Raw genomic sequence first — 19,816 nt, 5'->3', positions numbered from 1 at the left:
GTATAATAATGATAGTGGTGATTAAATAAATTATGCTAATAATCAAATTTATCTTACATCAGAGATCGTAGAAACTCCATTTTGGCCTCTTCCTCCGTTTTTTCCTTTATCAGAAAGATGCACACTCCCCGGCACTTGGGAGACTACAGATTCATACTGTTTAATTAGTATTGGCCAGACTAATGTTTTCAACAAAAAGAGGGATCTAGATTTTTTTTTTGGTGCGGCACTAGCCTAAGCGTGGTGTTCCTTAAACTCTATTGGTGTTCTGTGCTATCACGGACTTGAATTTACCAGCCCAAAAAACTCCAAGAGGGACGTCCTCTTTCGTGGCCGGGGACGGGAACGCATCTTGGGGGCGTCACCGGCTCCCTCGAGGTCCTGAGAGAAAAATCTGCGGGTACAGGAAGCTCCTTTGCAGGAGCGTGCCACGGCCTCCCGCGCTCACTCTGGCGGGTTTCGTCCTTCGTGTCCGCGGGACCTGCTTCTCGCCGAGGGCTAGTGAGGGAAGCCGCAAACCCTCCTGTAGACACCGGGGCCAGCCCGTTAGCTAGGAGCTCAGCAGGCGTCCGGCAGCCCGAGCCGCGCCCCGGAGCTGGGGTGGGGGAGGGGCGCCGGCGCTCGTGCTGCGTCGAGTTTCCCAGAATTCCCAGCGGCCGCGGGGAAAGTTTACGGGACGTAGGCGGCGGCGGCGGCGGCGGCGGCAGCCGTAGCGGTTATTAGGCGGCCTGCAGCGGACCATGGCCCTGCGCGGGCGTCTCTGGCCTCTCTTCTCTGAGTTCTCGGGCAGCGTCGCGGAGCGGGCAGACTTCCGGGAAGGAGCTGACAAGAGATTGAGCGGTGGCCGGCGCGCTTAGCGCCCCGAACATGCGGCAGTCCCTGTGGGCGACCCCGGGCTGCGGAGAGGCGGCGGCGGCGGCGGCGGCGGCGGCGGCGGCGGCGGCGGCGGCTCGGGAGGGAAGGAGGCGGCGGCGCCGGCGGAGGTGGCGGCGGGGACGCCCGGCGCCCGGCGCGGAGCCCTAGGGCGGCTGCTTGGTGTGGCCTGGGGCCTCGTGGACAAGGATGCTGTCCCGAAAAAAAACCAAAAACGAAGTGTCCAAGCCGGCCGAGGTGCAGGGGAAGTACGTGAAGAAGGAGACGTCGCCTCTGCTGCGGAGTGAGTGTCGGGCGCCGCGCCCACACCTGGCTGGGGCAGCCACGGGCTGCCACGGGCTGCGGGGACCCGGGCGGGGTGCCGGACGCCGCTCCCCGCGGCTTCTCATTCCTTTTTGGTCTCTGTGGAATATTGGTTTTTGTTTTGTTTTTTGTTTTTGTTTTTTAATTTTATTATGCCTGGTGTTCGTTGTTTGAAAGCTGATAAAGAGTAAGAAACTTAGATTAGTCCACCTCCGCCCCTCTCCCCCCAAATAACCACAGACTTCCCGGTCCCCTTGTGGCAGTGTCGTTGGTTTTGATTACTGGAAGAAAGAGGTTCTTTAGGAAACACTTAAATTGCTGATCCCCTGATTTTATAGGAATTAAAGTGATTACACTGAGGCACACGTTTTTCTCTTCTCGTTACGTCGAGATTTGCCTTGTGTTTGTAAACATTGAGGGTGTCACTCGCCCGTGCTGGAAGCTGTGCGAACACTTGGGTAGAATTCCTTAGCCCGTCAGCTGTTGGGTGCAGACGTAAGGAGGTGAAAGCTGACCGTCGTTATTGTAGCCACTACCCAAAGCCTCATCCATAGTAGATCTCAGGGTGGAGGAGCCAAAATTATGTTTGGCTGTGTTCGTGAGAATTGCTTCAAATAAAGCACCCTAGAGACCAAAAAAGAAAGTACTCAAAATAAATTCTATCATATTTCAGGGTACATTACGAAAAAGTTTTTTTTGTTTTTTATTTGGTTTTAAAAAAAAATTTAATAGAATGCATTTTTCTCCGCCCCCGCCCCCCACACTGGCGCTTTTCTTATTTTCAATTTAAGTATTTGACTCTGATTTTCCGGCGGAATCTTTTGAATTTTTAATTCTTGCTTGTGTGTTCAGAACATCTGTGAGCTTAGGAGCTAATTTTTTGGTGCTCATACTGCTGGGCCCTTTGTGTAAGTTTACTTCTTGGAAGCTGGTGACTTTGTGACTTAAGCATTACCTCATATTGTAATTGGGAAAGCTTTTCATAGAGGTTCCTAGTAATATTTGCCCAAGATCACACAGAAAGGTGTGGAGAGCGTGTTTTTTCCCTTATAACCACATCATCAACTTTCCAGATTTATCCTTGTATTTGCAGTGCTTTCTTACAGGACAGAAGAGATCAGATGGGTACATCAGTAACCTGAAACTTGATTTTTAAGCCATTTTTAACATTTTGATTTTTGGTTACACATCCTCTTAGGATTTTGGCTAAAATAGCTTGCAGTTTGCTGCAAATAAAGTTTATTGAACATTACTTGAAATCATGAAATACATTTGCCACACCTTTAAGCAAATAACTTTTGATATAGTACTTTCTTAGTTTCATCAAATGTTGAGCCTTGTTTATTTGGATACTTATTTTTGTCTAGTTAGCTTTTGTTGCATATTAATATGAGTGCTCTCCGATACTGTTTACTTAATGAACTAATAAAACGGTCTCCAAATCCAGTTTTCTTCTTGCTATAAAGGTATTTGCTTTCTAACCAGGAATACCTAAGCTATTTAAGTTCTGTGTTAAGAAGTACTGTATCCTTAAAGCCATTGTTCTGTTATCTTCTGTTTTGAGTTATAATTGTTCTTAAAGGAGCCATAGTTTTAGACTTGGCGTTTTTTTTGAACTGATTCAACATTTGTGTGTCTCTTTGAAATGAGATTCTTTTTTTTTTTTTTTTAAAGATTTTTGGCCGCACCCTGCGGCATGTGGGACCTTAGTTCCCCGACCAGGGATGGAACCCACGCCCCCTGCATTGGACGGCGGAGTCTTAACCACTGGACCACCAGGGTAGTCCCAGAAATGAGATCTTTTCATTTTTTAATTTTCATAGCTAAATTTTTAGTTTTTCCATGTTTTGATTGCTGTACTACTGCTACATAATTTCAAGAGTAGGAAGGCCAGGTTAATAATATTAAAATCTTTTTAGAGGAGTTCACCTTTACATGTTTGGGAATAGCATTATGTTCTGTTTTATTTTTTAAATTGTGTTTGTTTGAAGAAGGGCTTGGGGAATTTTGAAAATGAAGTAAAATCAGCAAAACAAACTGTAATGTTAAGTTATGCTGGTAACTTTGTATCCATTTGTTAGATTGTTTACACGTTTATTCATGAGTGTTTCATTAATGTGTATTTCATAGTTAAGCTTATTGACATTTAATCATATTATGTATGGTAGTATGCACAATACGTCCGATTCTGGCAGAGCTTACATATAACATGTTTATACAAATTATAAATTCATTTGAGTGGGAAGACGTCAATCAGCCTCAATTTAAAAATACCCAGGGACCTCCCTGGTAGCGCAGTGGTTAAGAATCCACCTGCCAATGCAGGGGACACGGGTTCGAGCCCTGGTCCGGGAAGATCCCACGTGCCTCAGAGCAACTAAGCCTGTGCGTCACAACTACTGAGCCTGTGCTCTAGAGCCCGCGTGCCACAGCTACTGAAGCCCACGCGCCTAGAGCCCGTGTTCTGCAATGAGAAGCCACTGCAGTGAGAAGCCCGCACACCGCAACCAAGAGTAGCCCCCGCTTGCCGCAACTAGAGAAAGCCTGCACGCAGCAATGAAGACCCCAACGCAGCCATAAATAAATAAGCAAACAAACCCAAATACTTTCCTAGAATTTTAAATTGTGTTTTCTTAAGTCCAAATTTTAAATTGTGTTTTCTTAAGTCCATTGAAATTTTTCATTTTGGGGTGATAGATGTAAATGAACAACTTTTGGAAAGTGTATTACTTACTGGTCATTTTACTCTTTGTTCTATTATAGATCTCATGCCTTCATTTATCCGGCATGGTCCAACAATTCCAAGACGAACTGATATCTGTCTTCCAGATTCAAGCTCTAATGCCTTTGCAGCTTCTGGAGATGGAATAGTTTCAAGAAACCATAGTTTCCTTAGAACTCCAATTCAAAGAACACCTCATGAAATAATGAGAAGAGAAAGCAACAGATTATCTGCACCTTCTTACCTTGCCAGGAGTCTAGCAGATGTCCCTAGAGAATATGGCTCTTCTCAGTCATTTTTAACAGAAGTTAATTTTGCTGTTGAAAATGGAGACTCTGGTTCCCGATATTATTATTCAGATAATTATTTTGATGGTCAGAGGAGGCACCCACTTGGAGATCGAGCACACGAAGACTATAGATATTATGAATACAACCATGATATCTTCCAAAGAATGCCACAGAATCAGGGGAGGCATGCTTCAGGTAACTTAAAATTAGTTTGTATTTAGGTTTATTAACACTTCATTAAAAAGATGTTCTTTTTCTAGATTTTCTTGGGAAGCTAACAGATACTTCTAGAGAACTACTACTCCATTTTGCTAGTCTTGCTAAGCCTGCTTGCAAATAATTATTAACCTACATTGAGGGAAAGAATTTTGTGTCCATTAACTCACCTAATTAACTTGTTTTATAAAAACTTGATACGTATCTGAAGGCTATCTAGACTGTTAACAGTATGAACCTTGAAAACTTAGAGATTTTAATGTCTGTAGTTGGATTGAATCTATGTTTAGATTTGGTAGAATGGGACGGTTAGGGATTCAGAGAAACTGGACTTAAACCTGGGAAAGGAAAGGCAAATAAGAATTGGGCATGGTAGGTGATACCACGGGCAACTGCATCATTACTTAGCTAGCACTTGCACTGTTTCTTTTTTAACAGAACTGTTTTTGTAGTTAAAGAATTATTTCCCTAGGTTAAAAAGACTTATTGTCAAATGATTGTGTGTTAAGTGTGTCTTTTTGTTGTTGTGCTTTTTGCAATGGGCAAAAATATTTGCCATATAATTTTCAGAAGTCTGCTCTCTATATTTCCTGACTTTGGGATAATTTTCCTGACAGGGAGCAGAAGAGATAGGAGAAATGCACAGTTCTACTTTATTCCTAAAGTACTAGATTACACTAGGTAAACTGAAGCAAGCTGAAAATTAAACTTTTTAATCTGATTGGTTTTTTTCCTAGTAACTTGTAGGCTTTAAATTTTGGCAGGATAAAAATAAAAAATACATAAGACATTTACTTTTTTAGCCCATGAAACTTCAAATAAAGTGACTTAAAAACAGTTTGGTGTATGAGCGTTTTGAGTGTAGAAAACATTTCATTCACTTAGTATTAATCATTTATGATTTATGTGTCTATCATTTTCCCTTTTGGTATCTGACTTCTGGTACCTTATTTGGGAGAACAAAACCAATATATGAAAATGATGACAGAACAGTTAGTTGTTATACTATGTGGTACCGACTGAGTGCATTAGGGAGCCAGAAGAGAGAGAGATCAGGGTAGGCTAGAATACTTAGAGAATGGTTCATGGAAGAGGTGGGACCTGAACTATTTTTCTTTGTGCTTGGACTGTAGATTGACACGGGATATAGGAAGGACATTTTAGGTGAAATAATCAGTGAAAACAGCAGACATGTAAATCCAAGTAACTGTGTAATTCTGTCTAGTTTGAAGAAATAAGTTGTAAGATGGAGTGGAGATTAGTGATGCAACAACAGGCTGTAGGATTTAAACTTGAGTCAAGCAGAAGCCATTGCAGATTTCAAAAGGACAAGATTTTCATTTTATGAAAGCAGTGTTCAAAGATTAGTTTACTAGCTGTACTCAGGATAGATTGCTAGAGAAAAGAGAACCTCAGGTACCAGTGGTAATGCAAATCTATGATGCTTTTGGAGGAAAAATGAGACTTAATTATGGTTTTGGGAGAAGGTAAATCACTGAAGTTTTGAAAATTGAAGAATATTATGGAACAGTTGGCAAGAGCAGCTTATTTTGTGAAAGCTGACATTCAAGTCTCACTGGGATATTGAAGAGGAGAGGTTTTCTAGGCATATAGAAATACTGTAATGAAAATAGGTGAGTGCCGTTTTTGTTTTTAAAGAAATTCGAGGTTAAAGGATTAGACACTTGCATACTTCAGTGTTTATTTTGGCTATTTCTGATATCGTGTAGTTTTAAACCTCAGAAATGATTTGTTATCCAATCAAAATAGTAAGTTTTAAAAATAAATTCATTCTAATATATTTTTTAGAGTAATACCTGCTTATTATAGGAAATTTGCAAAATGCAGAAAAGTAAAGGTAAAGCACTCATTATGCCAGAGATTCTTTGTATTTAGTTATTTCCTTCATCTTTTTCCATGACATTTTTTTTTAACATTATCGTGATTACACTCTGTACAGTTTCATATCCTTGCTTTTTTACTTTAATGAGTTTCTTAATGTTAAACACTATTTATATGTAGTTTCAAAGCTCCATAGTTTTCCATTAGGTGTATGTCTTACGGTTAATATTTTAAATGTTAATGAGGATTTGACCTAGGCTGGGGACATTTGGAAAGGGGCGAAGTGAGACACATCTGCATTGATGGGCCTTGGCCACTAATGGTTATTGAGGGATAAGGGAAAGAGAAGAGTCAGATAGGATTAGCAAAGCACCTGACTGTATAAGAGGTGCTCTAAAAATGAATGGTTGAATAAGTGAATGGATCCACAGATTTCAAGTCTGGAGTCTTAAGACATTTTTGGTAGCCAAGGGGTAGCGGGAATAATAGCTTATAACAATCTGTTTTTCATTAATACAGATTGCTGTTCTTCGTACTTAACATTTCCCATGTATATTTATGTTGCAAACATCACTGATAGCTCATGACACTTTTATGCCTGAAGTATGAAGAATTAATGATACCAAGTTAAAAATCTTATTTTAAAATTCTGATTCACAAAATATCTTTGAGGAAATACTGTAAAAACTAAATTTCTACTGATCCTCTCTTAGGACCCTTTTTATGCAATTTGATATAGTTTTTGTAATTTTTATGACAGACTTTAAAACAGCTTTCCCCAATCATATTTTAGAAATAAAATACAAGTTAATTGGATACTTTTTCAAATTAAAGAATGTCATTTAAAAAAAGATCTGCACTTATTACGACAGTGATACATGCTTGAGAAATTTCACTTAACATTAATTTATATCAGGGCAATAAGATTAATGTTTTACCTTTCAGAAAAAAACGGAACTTCTTTGCAGGGGTCTCTTAAGTGGCAGGGAAGGATTAACAACCAATTATTAACCAAACAGAAAAGCCTAACAGCTGTCTCTTCCAGAAGAAAAAAAATCTGAATATGAGACAATAGCTGGAAGTTTCTTGAATTCATCTTGAAAAGACTTGTAACTTCTTATATTTTCCAGATTTATGCTGGAGAGAGTTCAGGGAATTTGAATGAATGGAAAGGAGAAAGTAAGTTTGTGGGAGAGTAAGGATGTGCTATAGACAGATTTATTTTCACAAGGTTTAAATTTTGATTGCTGTTACTAATGTAATAAGCATAAAAAAGGTGTGAAAGAAAATAGTTTTGTAGTGACTTGACAGTAGTAATTCCTGCCAATTAGTTATTACTTAGACTTTTAGGAAACGCCTTATCTCAGGGGTTAATTTCATCGTACTGTATTTAGCAGAAGTACAAAAAAACAAGTTGTATAATATCTTAAAGGGTTTTAGGGCCTAGCACAGTTCTACATTTAGCTGTGAAATTTGACCTTTAACATTTTGGCCTACAGGCAGTTACTGTATGTGCCAGAGGAAGGAATTCTGCTGTTAACAGGAAGTCTTTAGTTGGAATACTAAAGGCAGATTGAATTCCTTTGTTCTGCGCCTAAATAATTTAGTTCTATGCAATTTTAAGTAACAAACTTTTAACTTTTATTGTTAAAGACAGCTAAAGAAATCAAGTAATAAAGATCAAATTAAAAAGTTCCAGGCTTTACCAAAAAAAAAAATACTAGAGTTGTGTTTACTCCAGGAAATGCATAAGTATTAGTTAACCAGAATCTTCTTTTGAGGAAGTGTTAATAATCCTTAGGAGCACAACTTTATTTGTAGTTATTTTGGAGAGGAGGAAAAAAGGCAGTTGGCTTAGTTTAATCCTTATATCTTTTTATCAGCGTCTTGATTATAACATGGGCTGTAATGTTTAGTATTACCCTGGAGCTTGTAACCTTCATTAGAGTTCCATATTCTATTTTATTCTCTGTAGCCACTTCAACATTAGGAAACTAGAATTTTTGAGCTTGTCTCTAAGGGCAGATCTCGTAGAAATCTGCCAATTTTGTATGACAGTAAGTTCTTTGGAGGCATATCTAATGTGAAAGCTTGGTGGAGAGACAAAGTAATACTTTATCTGTGTCTTTGGGAAATCATGTATGTAGCTTATTAATGTTCTAGTTTATTTTATGTAAGTGAAAGGTGCTTGTGCTATTAATTCCTGCAAATGGAAGTTATTTTGAAGATTATGAATGCCACTCATTCTTTTCTGGGACTAATAATTGAAATTATGGAAAACTATTTTTTTCCTTGTAGCTCAGAAACAAGTTCAGAATTATAGATTGCATTTTCTTTTATTAGTGGCAGTCATATTTTCTTTGAAGAATTACAGTTGATCTTTTGGGGTAGGATTACGTGGTTGGTAATAAATTTGTCATTTGACCTTATATCATCTGTGTGGCCTTCGGTAAAATAACTTACTTGAACCTTTGTTTCCCCATCTGTAAATTGGTAATGATACCACTACCTCATAGCGCTGACTGAGTATGAAATAGTACACATGGAAAGGGCCAGGGACAGAGTAGACATTCATTTGTTAGTGCTCATGTTTTTTGTAAGGTATCATATGCTCTTGTATGCTTTTTCCAGATTTGGCATGTTTGGTTATTGAAGTTTCAGCTTTCTAACTGAACTTAAGAGTGGAGGTCTTGTGTGTTAGAGCTTGATATAGCTTTTTTTTTTTTTTAAGTCTGCTAGACTTATTTTATTACTGATAATATTTTATGTTTTAGATTGGTGGTTTCCAGTCTTTTTGTACAATACATTCATCTCTCAATAGTTTTATAGAATTATCCAAATAATAGTTTGAAAAGAATTTAGTGCACATGGCAACTTCAGAAAGTGGGGGGGTGGTTTGTCGTTGAAACTAAATAAACTGTTTATAGACAGCTCTAAAAAGGTTAGGAATCATGGTTTCACATGGCATTGGTAAAGCTGATGAACCTATTTGGGACTTTGTGGACTTCATGGCTCCCTTATCAATAACTTGTCAAGGTTTAGTTCCTGGACACAGAGGTTTTACAGAGAGGTCTTTGTGTTTCCTCTAAATGTGAATTTCAAGTTTATCATGGTTTAAAATCTGCTGTTTGGTACCTACTATTGTTTACATGTAACAGTACATGTGTTTCTAGATTTAGGCAAGTTCAGTATATGGAAATTTGGATTTTCTAAGCAGATGAATGAAATTGTCACAAACTCTCTAAGCCTGTACAGTTTTAAATTACTGTAATAGCTTTTTGTTTTTAATGCTGCATTTAGAAATCTGTGTGTTTCCAGGGGGACCTCTGTCGGGCCAAAATGTTATAGGTCTTATCAATAACTCAATTTGAATACATTGAATTGACTATAATTCTTTTTAAAAATTGCTATCCTTGCTTGTGGCTAGTACTACAACATTTTTAGTGATGGAAGTATGAGAAAGTATAAAGCCACTGCATGCTTGAACAGCATGATTTTAGTTATTTGCTATGTATGTCTTTAGTACATTGGCTTATTTCTTTTCTCTTTAAATATTTTCTCTTTAAGTACTGAAGTTGCTTAAGCTACACTTACTAAATAAACGTTCATTTGCAGGTGACAGAAGCCAAAGTCAGTTTCACCGAAAGGCTTGTTAGCTTTGTTTTGTTTTATAGTCACCATATGTTTTAGAAATGTATGCCTTTCTTCCCAAAGGGTACTGAGCAAGAGTGATTTTGTTTTCTTTCTTGCATTTTCCGTTCTGCCAGAGTGCTTCATAGGTGGCGTTGTGTACGTTCTATTGCATCAGTTCCAGACACACATAATGACTGATTTCTCTTTTTGGGATATTAAAATTGATCATGGGATCAGATGTCATACCAATTCATCATCATGATGTTGTCCATCAGCTTTTCACCTATTGATTTGGAAGCCATTAATCATTATTGGCTAGATCCAATATTTCGTTAGCTGTTGCAAATAGTGACAAGTATTCCTCAAAACTGTCGTTTCTTTATTAGTTGGAATTCTGTCATGAAGAGCTCTATAATGAAGAACTTTCCTTTATCAATTATTTGGTTTCGTTTATCAATATTTTGGCTATTCATATAAGACAGGATAAATGCTAGATCTTTTCCTTTACTTACTATTTTGCAGAATAATCAGTTGATACCCTAACCACCTCCAGAGGTAAACAATGAGGTTTATTTTTTTAGTGTCTTTATGAACTCAAGGATTTTTAAAAAATTAAATACCAAGCTTTATTTGGATTTCACCAGCTTTTTCCTTAATACTCATTTTCTGTTACAGGATCCAGTGCAGAGTACCACATTGCATTTAGTTGTCATATTTCCTTAGTGTTCTTTGGTGTATGACAATTTCTTAGTCTTTTCTTGTTCTTCATGACCTTGACAGTTTTGAGGAATACTTGTCAGATATTTTGTAGACTGTTCCTCAGTTTGGATTTTGTCTGATGTTTTTCTCATGATTAGACTGGGCTTATTGGTTTATGAAAAGAATACCACGGAGGTGAAGTGTCTTCATTATATATAAAGGAGATACATGATCTCTATATGACATTATTGGTGATGTTAACCTTTAGCACTTGGTTAAGATTTGCCAGGTTTCTCCACTGTAACAAACACTGCATGTTTGTTCTTCCAGTTTTTATCTTCATCTGTATTTCTTTCCTAAGCACACCTATTTTCTCTATTGTCTTTACGTCTGTTTTGGGGGTTCTTGCTTTGCTTCTTTGTGGTCTTCCTTCAGAGAGTTGATTGCTTCATTCTTTTTTCTCTTTTAATTTATGGCAGTGGCAGAATATTTAATTTCATTTTGCTCTCTGCTTTGGGACTTTTTTTTTTTAATAAATTTATTTATTTATTTATTTATTTTTGTCTGCATTGGGTCTTTGTTGCTGCGTGCGGGTTTTCTCTAGTTGCGGCGAGCGGGGGCTATTCTTTGTTGTGGTGTGCGGGCTTCTCATTGTGGTGGCTTCTCTTGTTGCAGAGCACGGGCTCTAGGCGCGCGGGATCCAGTAGTTGTGGCTCACGGGCTCTAGAGCGCAGGCTCAGTAGTTGTGGCGCACGGGCTTAGTTGCTCCGCGGCATGTGGGATCTTCCCAGACCAGGGCTCGAACCCGTGTCCCCTGCGTAGGCAGGTGGATTCTTAACCACTGCGCCACCAGGGAAGTCCATGGGACAAAATTTTTTTGAATGTTCTTTTTTAATCAACTTTGTACCTTTTTGCCTCTTTAATTTTTCTTATAGAATTGATGTTGGGCTGTCCTAATTATACATTATTGAATAATTAGGGATTTTCCTCTGCCAGTTATTTGAAATTGGCTCCTGTGGTTGCGAGGGGTGTAGGGGGTTGCGTAGGGAAAAGGAAAAATTACCAGGGTAGTGTGTTGAGCTACTTGGTTTTGCGCAGTGCTCTGTTCTTATTTCCACTTCTTTCTTTACTGTTCTTCTAGCCCAGCTGCTTTTGGCAGTTTTTGTATGTATATTAGATTTAGGGATTATACCTCTCTAATTTTTTTTTGAAGTCTAGTTGGTTTACAATATTGTGTTAGTTTCAGGTGTACAGCATAGTAATTCATTTTTTGCAGATTGTATTCCACTATAGGTTATTACAAGATATTGGGTATAATTCCCTGTGCTATACAGTAAATCCTTGTTGCTTATCTATTTTATATGTACTAATTTGTATCCGTTAATCCCGTACTCTTGATTTGTCCCTCCCTTCCCCTTTTGGTAACCATAAGTTTGTTTTCTATGTCTGTGAGTCTGTTTCTGTTTTGTGTATAGATTCATTTGTATTATTTTTTAGATTCTACAAATAAATGATATCATATAGTATTTGTCTTTGACTTATTTCACTAAGCATAATATTCTCTAGGGCCATCCATGTGTTGCTGCAAATGGCAATATTTCATTCTTTTTTAGAGCTGAGTAATATTCCATTGTGTGTGTATGTGTGTGTGTATATATGTGTGTGTATACATATATATATGTATGTATACACACACATATATACACCATATCTTCTTAAGCCAATCTGTTGATGGGCACTTAGGTTACTTCCATGTCAACTATTGTAAATAGTGCTGCTGTGAACATTGGGGTGCATGTATCTTTTCGAGTTAGAGTTTTCCTCTTTTCCAGATATATGCCCAGGAGTGGAATTGCTGGATCATATGCAACTCTATTTTTAGTTTTTTAAGGAATCTTCATACTGTTTTCCATAGTGGCTGCACCAATTTACATGCTCACCAACAGTGTAGGAGGGTTCCCTTTTCTCCACACCCTCTCTGGCATTTATTACTTGTGGACTCTTTGATGATGGCCATTCTGATCAGTGTGAGGTGATGCCTCATTGTAGTTTTGATTTGCATTTCTCTAATAATTAGCAGTATTGAGCATCTTTTCATGTGCCATCTGTATGTCTTCTTTGGAGAAATGTCTATTTAGGTCTTCTGCTCGCTTTTTGATTGGGTTATTTGTTTTTTTAACATTGAGTTATGTGAGCTGTTTGTATATTTTGGATAGTAACCCCTTGTTGGTTGCATTGTTTGCAAATATTTTCTCCCATTCCATCGGTTGTCTTTTCATTTTGTTTATGGTTTCCTTTGCTGTGCAAAAGCTTGTAAGTTTGATTCGGTCCCATTTATTTGTTTTTGCTTTTTTTTTTGCCTTGGGGACTGATCTAAGAAAATATTGCTACGATTTATGTCAAAGAATGTTTTGCCTATGTCATCTTCTAGGAGTTTTATGGTGTTATGTCTTAAATTTAGGTCTTTAAGCCATTTTGAGTTTATTTTTCTATATGGTATGAAGGAATGTTTTAATTTCATTGTTTTACATGTAGTTGTCCAGCTTTCCCAATGCTGCTTGTTGAAAGAGACTGTCTTTTCTCCATTGTATATTCTTGCCTCCTTTGTCATAGATTAATTGACTGTAGGCGAGTAAGTTTATTTCTGGGCTTTCTATTCCGTTCTGTTTATCTATGTGTCTCTTTTTGCATCAGTACCATGCTGGGTTTTTTTTGGTTTTTTTTTTTTATAAATTTATTTATTTTTGGGTGTGTTGGGTCTTCGTTTCTGTGCGAGGGCTTACTCTAGCTGCGGCAAGCGGGGGCCACTCCTTATCGCGGTGTGCGGGCCTCTCACTGTCACGGCCTCTCCTGCTGCGGAGTACAGGCTCCAGACGCGCAGGCTCAGTAGCCGTGGCTCACGGGCCCAGTTGCTCTGCAACATGTGGGATCCTCCCAGACCAGGGCTCGAACCTGTGTCCCCTGCATTGGCAGGCAGACTCTCAACCACTGAGCCACCAGGGAAGCCCACCATGCTGTTTTGATTACTGTAGCTTTGAAGTATAGTCTGAAGCCTGGGAGACTGATACCTCCAGCTTTGTGCTTTTTCTCAATATTGCTTTGGCAACTCTGGGTCTTTTGTGGTTCCATATAAATTGTAAAATTATTTGTTCTCATTCTGTGAAAAATGTCATGGGTGTTTTGATAGGGGTTGCATTAAATCTATAGACTGCTTAGGGTAGTATGGCCATTTTAACAATATTAATTCTTCCAGTTTAAGAGCATGGAATATCTTTCCATTTCTTTGAATCCTCTTCAGTTTCCTTTATCAGTGTTTTGTAGTTTTCAGCATATAGGTCTTTCATCTCCTTGGTTAAGTTTATTCCTAGGTTTTTTTGTTTCTGTGTTTGTTTTTTTTGGATGAGGTTTTAAATGGAATTGTTTTTATCTTTACTTTCTCTTTCTGATATTTCATTATTAATGTATAGAAACGCAACAGATTTCTGTATATTAATCTTGTATCCTGCTGCCTTGCTGAGATCATTTATTTGTTCTAATAATTTCTGTGCAGAGAATTTAGGGTTCTCAATATAGAATATTTTATCTGTGAATAGTGACAGTTTTACTTTTACCCTTCCAATTTGGATACCTTTTATTTCTTTTTCTTGTCTGATTGCTGTGGCTAGGACTTCCAATATTGTATTAAGTAGAAGCAGGGAGAGTGGGCATCCTTGTCTTGTTCCTGAATTTAGTGGAAAGGCTTTCAATTCTTCACTGTTGAGTATTATGTTGGCCATGGGTTTGTCATAAATGGCTTTTATTGTGTTGAGACATGTTCTCTGTATACCCACTTTGGTGAGTTTTTATCATAAATTGTTGTGGAATTTTGTCAATAGTTCTTTCTGCATCTATTGAGATGATGATATGGTTTTTATTCTTCAACTTGTTAACGTGGTGTGTCACATTGATTAATTTGCAGATATTGAACCATCCTTGCATCCCTGGGATAAATCTCACTTGGTCATGATGTATGATCCTTTTAATGTATTGTTGAATTTGATTTTTATATTTTGTTGAGGATTTTTGCATCTATGTTTATCAGTGATATTGGCTTGTAATTTTTTTGTGGTGTCTTTGGTTTTGGTATCAGGGTGATGCTGGTATTGTAGAATGATTTCATGATCATTCCTTCCTGTTCAGTTTTTGGAATAGTTTGAGAAGGATAGGTGTTAACTCTTCTGTAAATGTTTGGTAGAGTTCTCTTGTGCAACTGTCTGGTCCTGGTCTTTTGTTTTTTGGGAGTATTTTTTTATCAATGATTCAGTTTCATTACTAGTAATTGGTCGGTTTGTATCTTCTATTGAATATTTCTTCCTGGTTCCATCTTGGGAGATCGTGCATTTCTAGGAATTTGTACATTTCTTCTAGGCTGTCCATTTTATTGATGTGTAATTATCCATATTAATCTTTTACGATCCTTTGTATTTCTGTGATATTTGTTGTAACTTTTCCCTTTTTTTCCTGATTTTATTGATGTTAGCCCTCTCTTTTTTTCTTGATGAATCTGGCTAAAGATTTATCAATTTTTCTTATCTTTTCAAAGAACCAGCTCTTAGTTTCATTGATCTTTCCTATTGCTTTTTTAGTCTCTATTTCATTTATCTCTTCTCTGTCCTTTATGATTTCTTTCCTCTTAGTAACTTTGGGTTTTGTTCTTTTTTTCTAGTTCCTTTAGGCATAAGGTTAGATTGTTTATGTGAGATTTTTCTTGTTTCTTGAGGTAGTTTTGTATTGCTATAAACTTCCTTCCCTTCCTCTTTCGTTCTCTTCTCTTGTGATTTGATGACTAACTTTAGTGTTGTGTTTGGATTCCTTTTTCTTTTTTGTGTGTGTATTTATTGTAGATTTCCGGTTTGTGGTTACTGTGAGGTTTTGATATAGCAGTCTGTATATAAACAAGATTGTTTTAAGTTGCTGGTCTTTTAATTTCAAATGTATTTCCAATATCCTGCATTTGTGTTCTCCTTTTCTCACAATTGCTGGTTTTGATATATTTGTATGTGAATGATTTTCTAGCTTTACTGTATGTTTGCCTTTACCTGTGAGCTTTTCCATGTTTGCTTGTCTGTTCTTCAGTTTTTCTAGGTCTTTGTTAAACATTGTTCTTCTGCGGGTTTCATCTTGTTCCATCATCTGGGACCTAATCCTCTGCCGTCTCCTTTTGTCTAACTTTCTGTGATTGCTGTTTCCTTTCTGCAGGCTGCAGGATGGTAGTTCTTGCTTCTGCTGTCTGCCTTCTGATGGATGAGGCTGTCTAAGAGGCTTGTGCAGGCTTCCTGGTGGGCGGGGCTGGTTCCTGCCCAGTGGTGGGTGGAGCTGGGTCTTGTCCCTCTGGTGGGCAGGGCTGTGCTCCGGGAGACTTTTCAGCCACTTGTCTGCTGATGGGTGGGGCTGTGTTCCTGCCCTGTTGGTTGTTTGGCCTGAGGCAACCCCAGCACTGGAGCCTACAGGCTGTAGGGTAGGGCTAATGGCAACCTCCGGGAGGGCTCACACCAATGCATACTCCCCAGATCTGCTGCTGCCAGTGTCTTTGTCCCTGCCATGAACCACAGGCACCCCCCACCTCCGCGGGAGATCCTCCAGTACTAGGCAGGTAGGTCTGGCCCTGTCTCATATGGGGTCACTGCTTTTTTCCCCTGGGTCCTGGTGAGCACAAGACTTTTTGTTTGCTCTCCAAGAGTAGAGCTTCTGTTTCCCCCAGTCCTGTGGAAGTCCTGTGATCAAACCCCACTGGCCTTCAAAGCCAGATTCTCTGGGGACTCCTCTTCCTGTTGCCAGACCACCAGGCTGGGAAGGCTGACATGGGGCTCAGAACTTTCACTTCTGTGGGATAACTTCTGTGGTTTAATTGTTTTCCAGTTTTTGGGTTGCCCAGCCAGTGGGTATGGGATTTGATTTTATCGTGATTGCGCCCCTCATACTGTCTTGTTGTGGCTTTTTCTTTGTCTTTGGTTGTAGGGTATCTTTTTTGGTAGGTTCCAGCGTTTTTTTGTCAATGGTTGTTCAGCAGTTAATTGTTATTTTGGTGTTTTTGTAAGAAGGGGGTGAGCTCACATCCTTCTACTCTGCCATCTTGAGCTAATCTCTTCTGTTATAAACTTCCATCTCAGAACTGCTTTTGCTGCAGTGTGTAGATAGTGGATTCTTGTGTTTTCATTTTCATTTGTCTCCAGGTATTTTTAAAATTTCTTCTTTATTTCTTCAGGGATTCGTTGGGTTGTTTATTAGCATAGTTTAGCCTCCACTTGTTTGTGTTTTTTGCTATTTTTTCATTGTAGTTGATTTTTAGTCTCAAAGGGTTGTGGTTGGAAAAGATGCTTGACATGATTTCAGTTGGCTTAAAGTTACTGAGATTTGTTTTGTGGCCTAGCGTGTGCTCTATATCCTGGAGAATGTTCCCTGTGCAGTTGAAAAAAGAATGTGTATTCTCCTTTTGTGTGGAATGTCCTATATATATTAAGTCCATCTGGTCTAATGTGTTGTTTAAGACCAGTGTTTCCTTATTGATATTCTGTTTGGGTGATCTGTTCATTGATGTTAAGTGGGATGTTAAAGTCCCCTAGTATTGTTGTGTTTCTGTGAATTTCTCTCTTTACATCTTTTAATATTTGCTTTATGTATTTAGGTCCTCCTATGTTGGGTGTATACATATATATAGAATTGTTATGTCTTTTTCTTAGATTGCTCCCTTAATCATATGAATGTTCTTCATTGTCCCCTGTTACAATCTTTGTTTTAAAGTCTGTTTGGTATAAATATTGCTATCCCTGTTTTCTTTTCATTTCCATTTGCATGGAATACCTTCTTCCATCCTGTCATTATCAGTCTTTGTGTGTGTTTGGATCTGAAGTGAGTCTCTTGTAGGCAGCATATATATGGGTCTTTTTTTTTTTTTTTTGTATCCATTCAGCTACTCTATGTCTTTTGGTTGGAGTGTTTAGTCCATTTACATTTATAGATGTGTACTTACTGACATTTCTTAATTGTTTGGGGGGTTGTTTGTAGTTCCTTTTGTTCTCTTCTTATGTCATTTGATGACTATTTTTAGTGTTATATTTGGGTTCTTTTTCTTTTTTGTGTATTTATTATAGATTTTTGGTTTGTGGTTACCATGAGGTTTATATATAGCCATATATATGTGTGTGTATATATATGGTTAAGTTGGTGGTCTCTTAAGTTCAAATGCATTTTAACAACCCTGCATTTTTACCCCCCCCCCCACATTTACCGGTTTTGTCATGTTTTATTTCTTTTTGGTTTGTGTATCCCTTAACTTCTTATTGTGGATATAGATGATTTTATTACTTTTGTCTTTCAACCTTCCTAATAGCTTTATACTTGGTTTTCTGTTGGGCAGAGCCATGTCCCAGGGTCCCTGGCTATAGGGCCCTGTGGGATCCTGGAGCTGGTATTGGCCCTCAGATGGGTGGGGCTGGTTCCGGATACAGCTGTCGGCATGGTCCTGGCAGTCCCAGAGCTTGTGTTGGACCACTGGTTGGTGGGACTGGATCCCAGGTTGGCTGCCTAAATTGGCTTAAGGTGTCCCAGATCTGGTTTTGGCCTGCTGGTGGATGGTGCCAGGGCCCAGGGGGTCCTGGGGCTGGTGCCATCCTACTAGTGGGTGGGTTGGGTCCTGACAAGCCAGGCTGCAGGGCTGTGGTGGTCCTAGGGCTGATGTCTGCCCACTGGCAGGTGGGGCCGGGGCTCAGGGGATCCAGGGGCTGGTGCCTACTGACCAGTTGGTGAAACCAGGTTCTGGGGCTAGTGCCACCTCACTGGTGAGCGGAGCTAGGTCCTGGGGTCTCTGACTACAGGGCCCTGGGGGTCCTAGAGTTGTTTGTCAGCTTGCTGGTGGGTGGGTTCAGGTCCCAGGGGGTTCTGAAGCCAGTGCCTGCCCACTGGTGGGTGAGGCTGGTCCTGGGGCTAGTGCCAGCCCACTCGTGGTTGGAGCCAGGTTCTGAGGTATCTGGCTGCAGGGTCCTGGGGATTCCAGGACTAGTGCTGGTGCACTGGTGTGTGGGTCTTGGTCCTAGGCCCTCTGGTGAACAGGGGCATATCCTGGAGTGGCTGTGGTCACAGGGGGTTTTAAGGCAGATGGCCTGCTGGTGAGTGGGGCTTTGTCCCAGCTGGGTTAATTGCTTGGCTTGACCTGTTGTGTCCCAATACTGGTGCCCATAGGCTGGTGGGCAAGGCCAGGTTCTGGTGCTAATAAGTTAGAGGGAGAATTCCAAAATAGTGCTTGCCAGCACCAGTGTCTTTGTGGTAGAAGAAGCTCCCAAAATGTCTGCCACAAGTGTCTGTGTCCCCAGGGTCAGCTCCAGTTTCCTCCTGCCTCTCTGGGAGGCTCTCCAAGATTAGCAGGTGGGTCTGACCCAAGCTTCTTTAAAATTACTGCTTCTGCTCTGGGTCCCAGAGTGTGTGAGGTTTTGTGTGCACCCTTTAAGAGTGGAGTCTTTATTTCTCACAGCCGTCCAGCTCTCCTGAAAGTGAGCCCTGCTGGCCTACAAAGACAAAGGTTCTGGGGACTTGTCTTCCTGGACAAGGTCCTTCCTGGTGTAGGACCCCTGGGCTGGGGAGCCCAGTGTGGGGCTTGGGCCCCCTTGCTCCTTGGGGAGAATCTCTACAGTTGTAATTATCCTCCTGTTTGTGGGTCGCCCACGTGGGGGTAAGGTTCTTGACTATACTGCGTTTCCACCTTTCTTATGGTTCCTTCTTTGTATTTTTAGTTGTAGAAGATCTTTTCTGCTGGTTTCTAGTCTTTCTCATCAATAGTTGCTCTGTAAATAGTTGTAATTTTGGTGTGCCCAAGGGAAGAAGCAAGCTCAGGGTCTTCGTACTCCACCATCTTGACCACACCCATTTCATTTCTTTTGTCAGTGTTTTGTAATTGTCACCGTACAGATCTCACAATTTTTTTTGTTAAAGTGATATGTAAATATTTAATTTTTGGGAGCTAAGTGGTATAATTTATTTTTAATTGTTGTTAGTATAGAGCTACTTAATTGATTTTTGTATGTTGACCTTATACTGTGTTATCTTGGTAAACTTACTTAATAGTTCTATGGTACAGCCAGGTTACTTTTAAGAAATTACAAACTGGGAATAGTTTTACAAGTTCATTTTTGCTGTTTTAGATGAAATGTCAAATCTTAAATCTTGAATGAGGTGAATTTTTCTTTTCCTCACTTTTTCTTTAGCA

General features: G+C 39.4%; 1 protein-coding gene across 1 annotated transcript in view; it reads left to right on the top strand.

Moving 5' to 3' along the window:
- The first annotated feature begins 281 nt into the window (after positions 1-281).
- SAV1 (salvador family WW domain containing protein 1) overlaps positions 282-19,816 on the top strand; it is a 30,110-nt gene continuing 10,575 nt past the window's right edge. Inside the window, exons 1-2 of the mRNA XM_036841716.1 lie at positions 282-1,156; positions 3,940-4,383. Of these exons, the coding sequence (XP_036697611.1) occupies positions 1,063-1,156; positions 3,940-4,383 (538 nt within the window). The 5' untranslated portion in view covers positions 282-1,062. The remainder of the gene's footprint in view (positions 1,157-3,939; positions 4,384-19,816) is intronic.

Source organism: Balaenoptera musculus, chromosome 2 (assembly GCF_009873245.2).
Source record: "Balaenoptera musculus isolate JJ_BM4_2016_0621 chromosome 2, mBalMus1.pri.v3, whole genome shotgun sequence".
In the NCBI taxonomy this organism is placed as follows: domain Eukaryota; kingdom Metazoa; phylum Chordata; class Mammalia; order Artiodactyla; family Balaenopteridae; genus Balaenoptera; species Balaenoptera musculus.
This window is presented reverse-complemented; position numbering and strand designations above follow the sequence as displayed.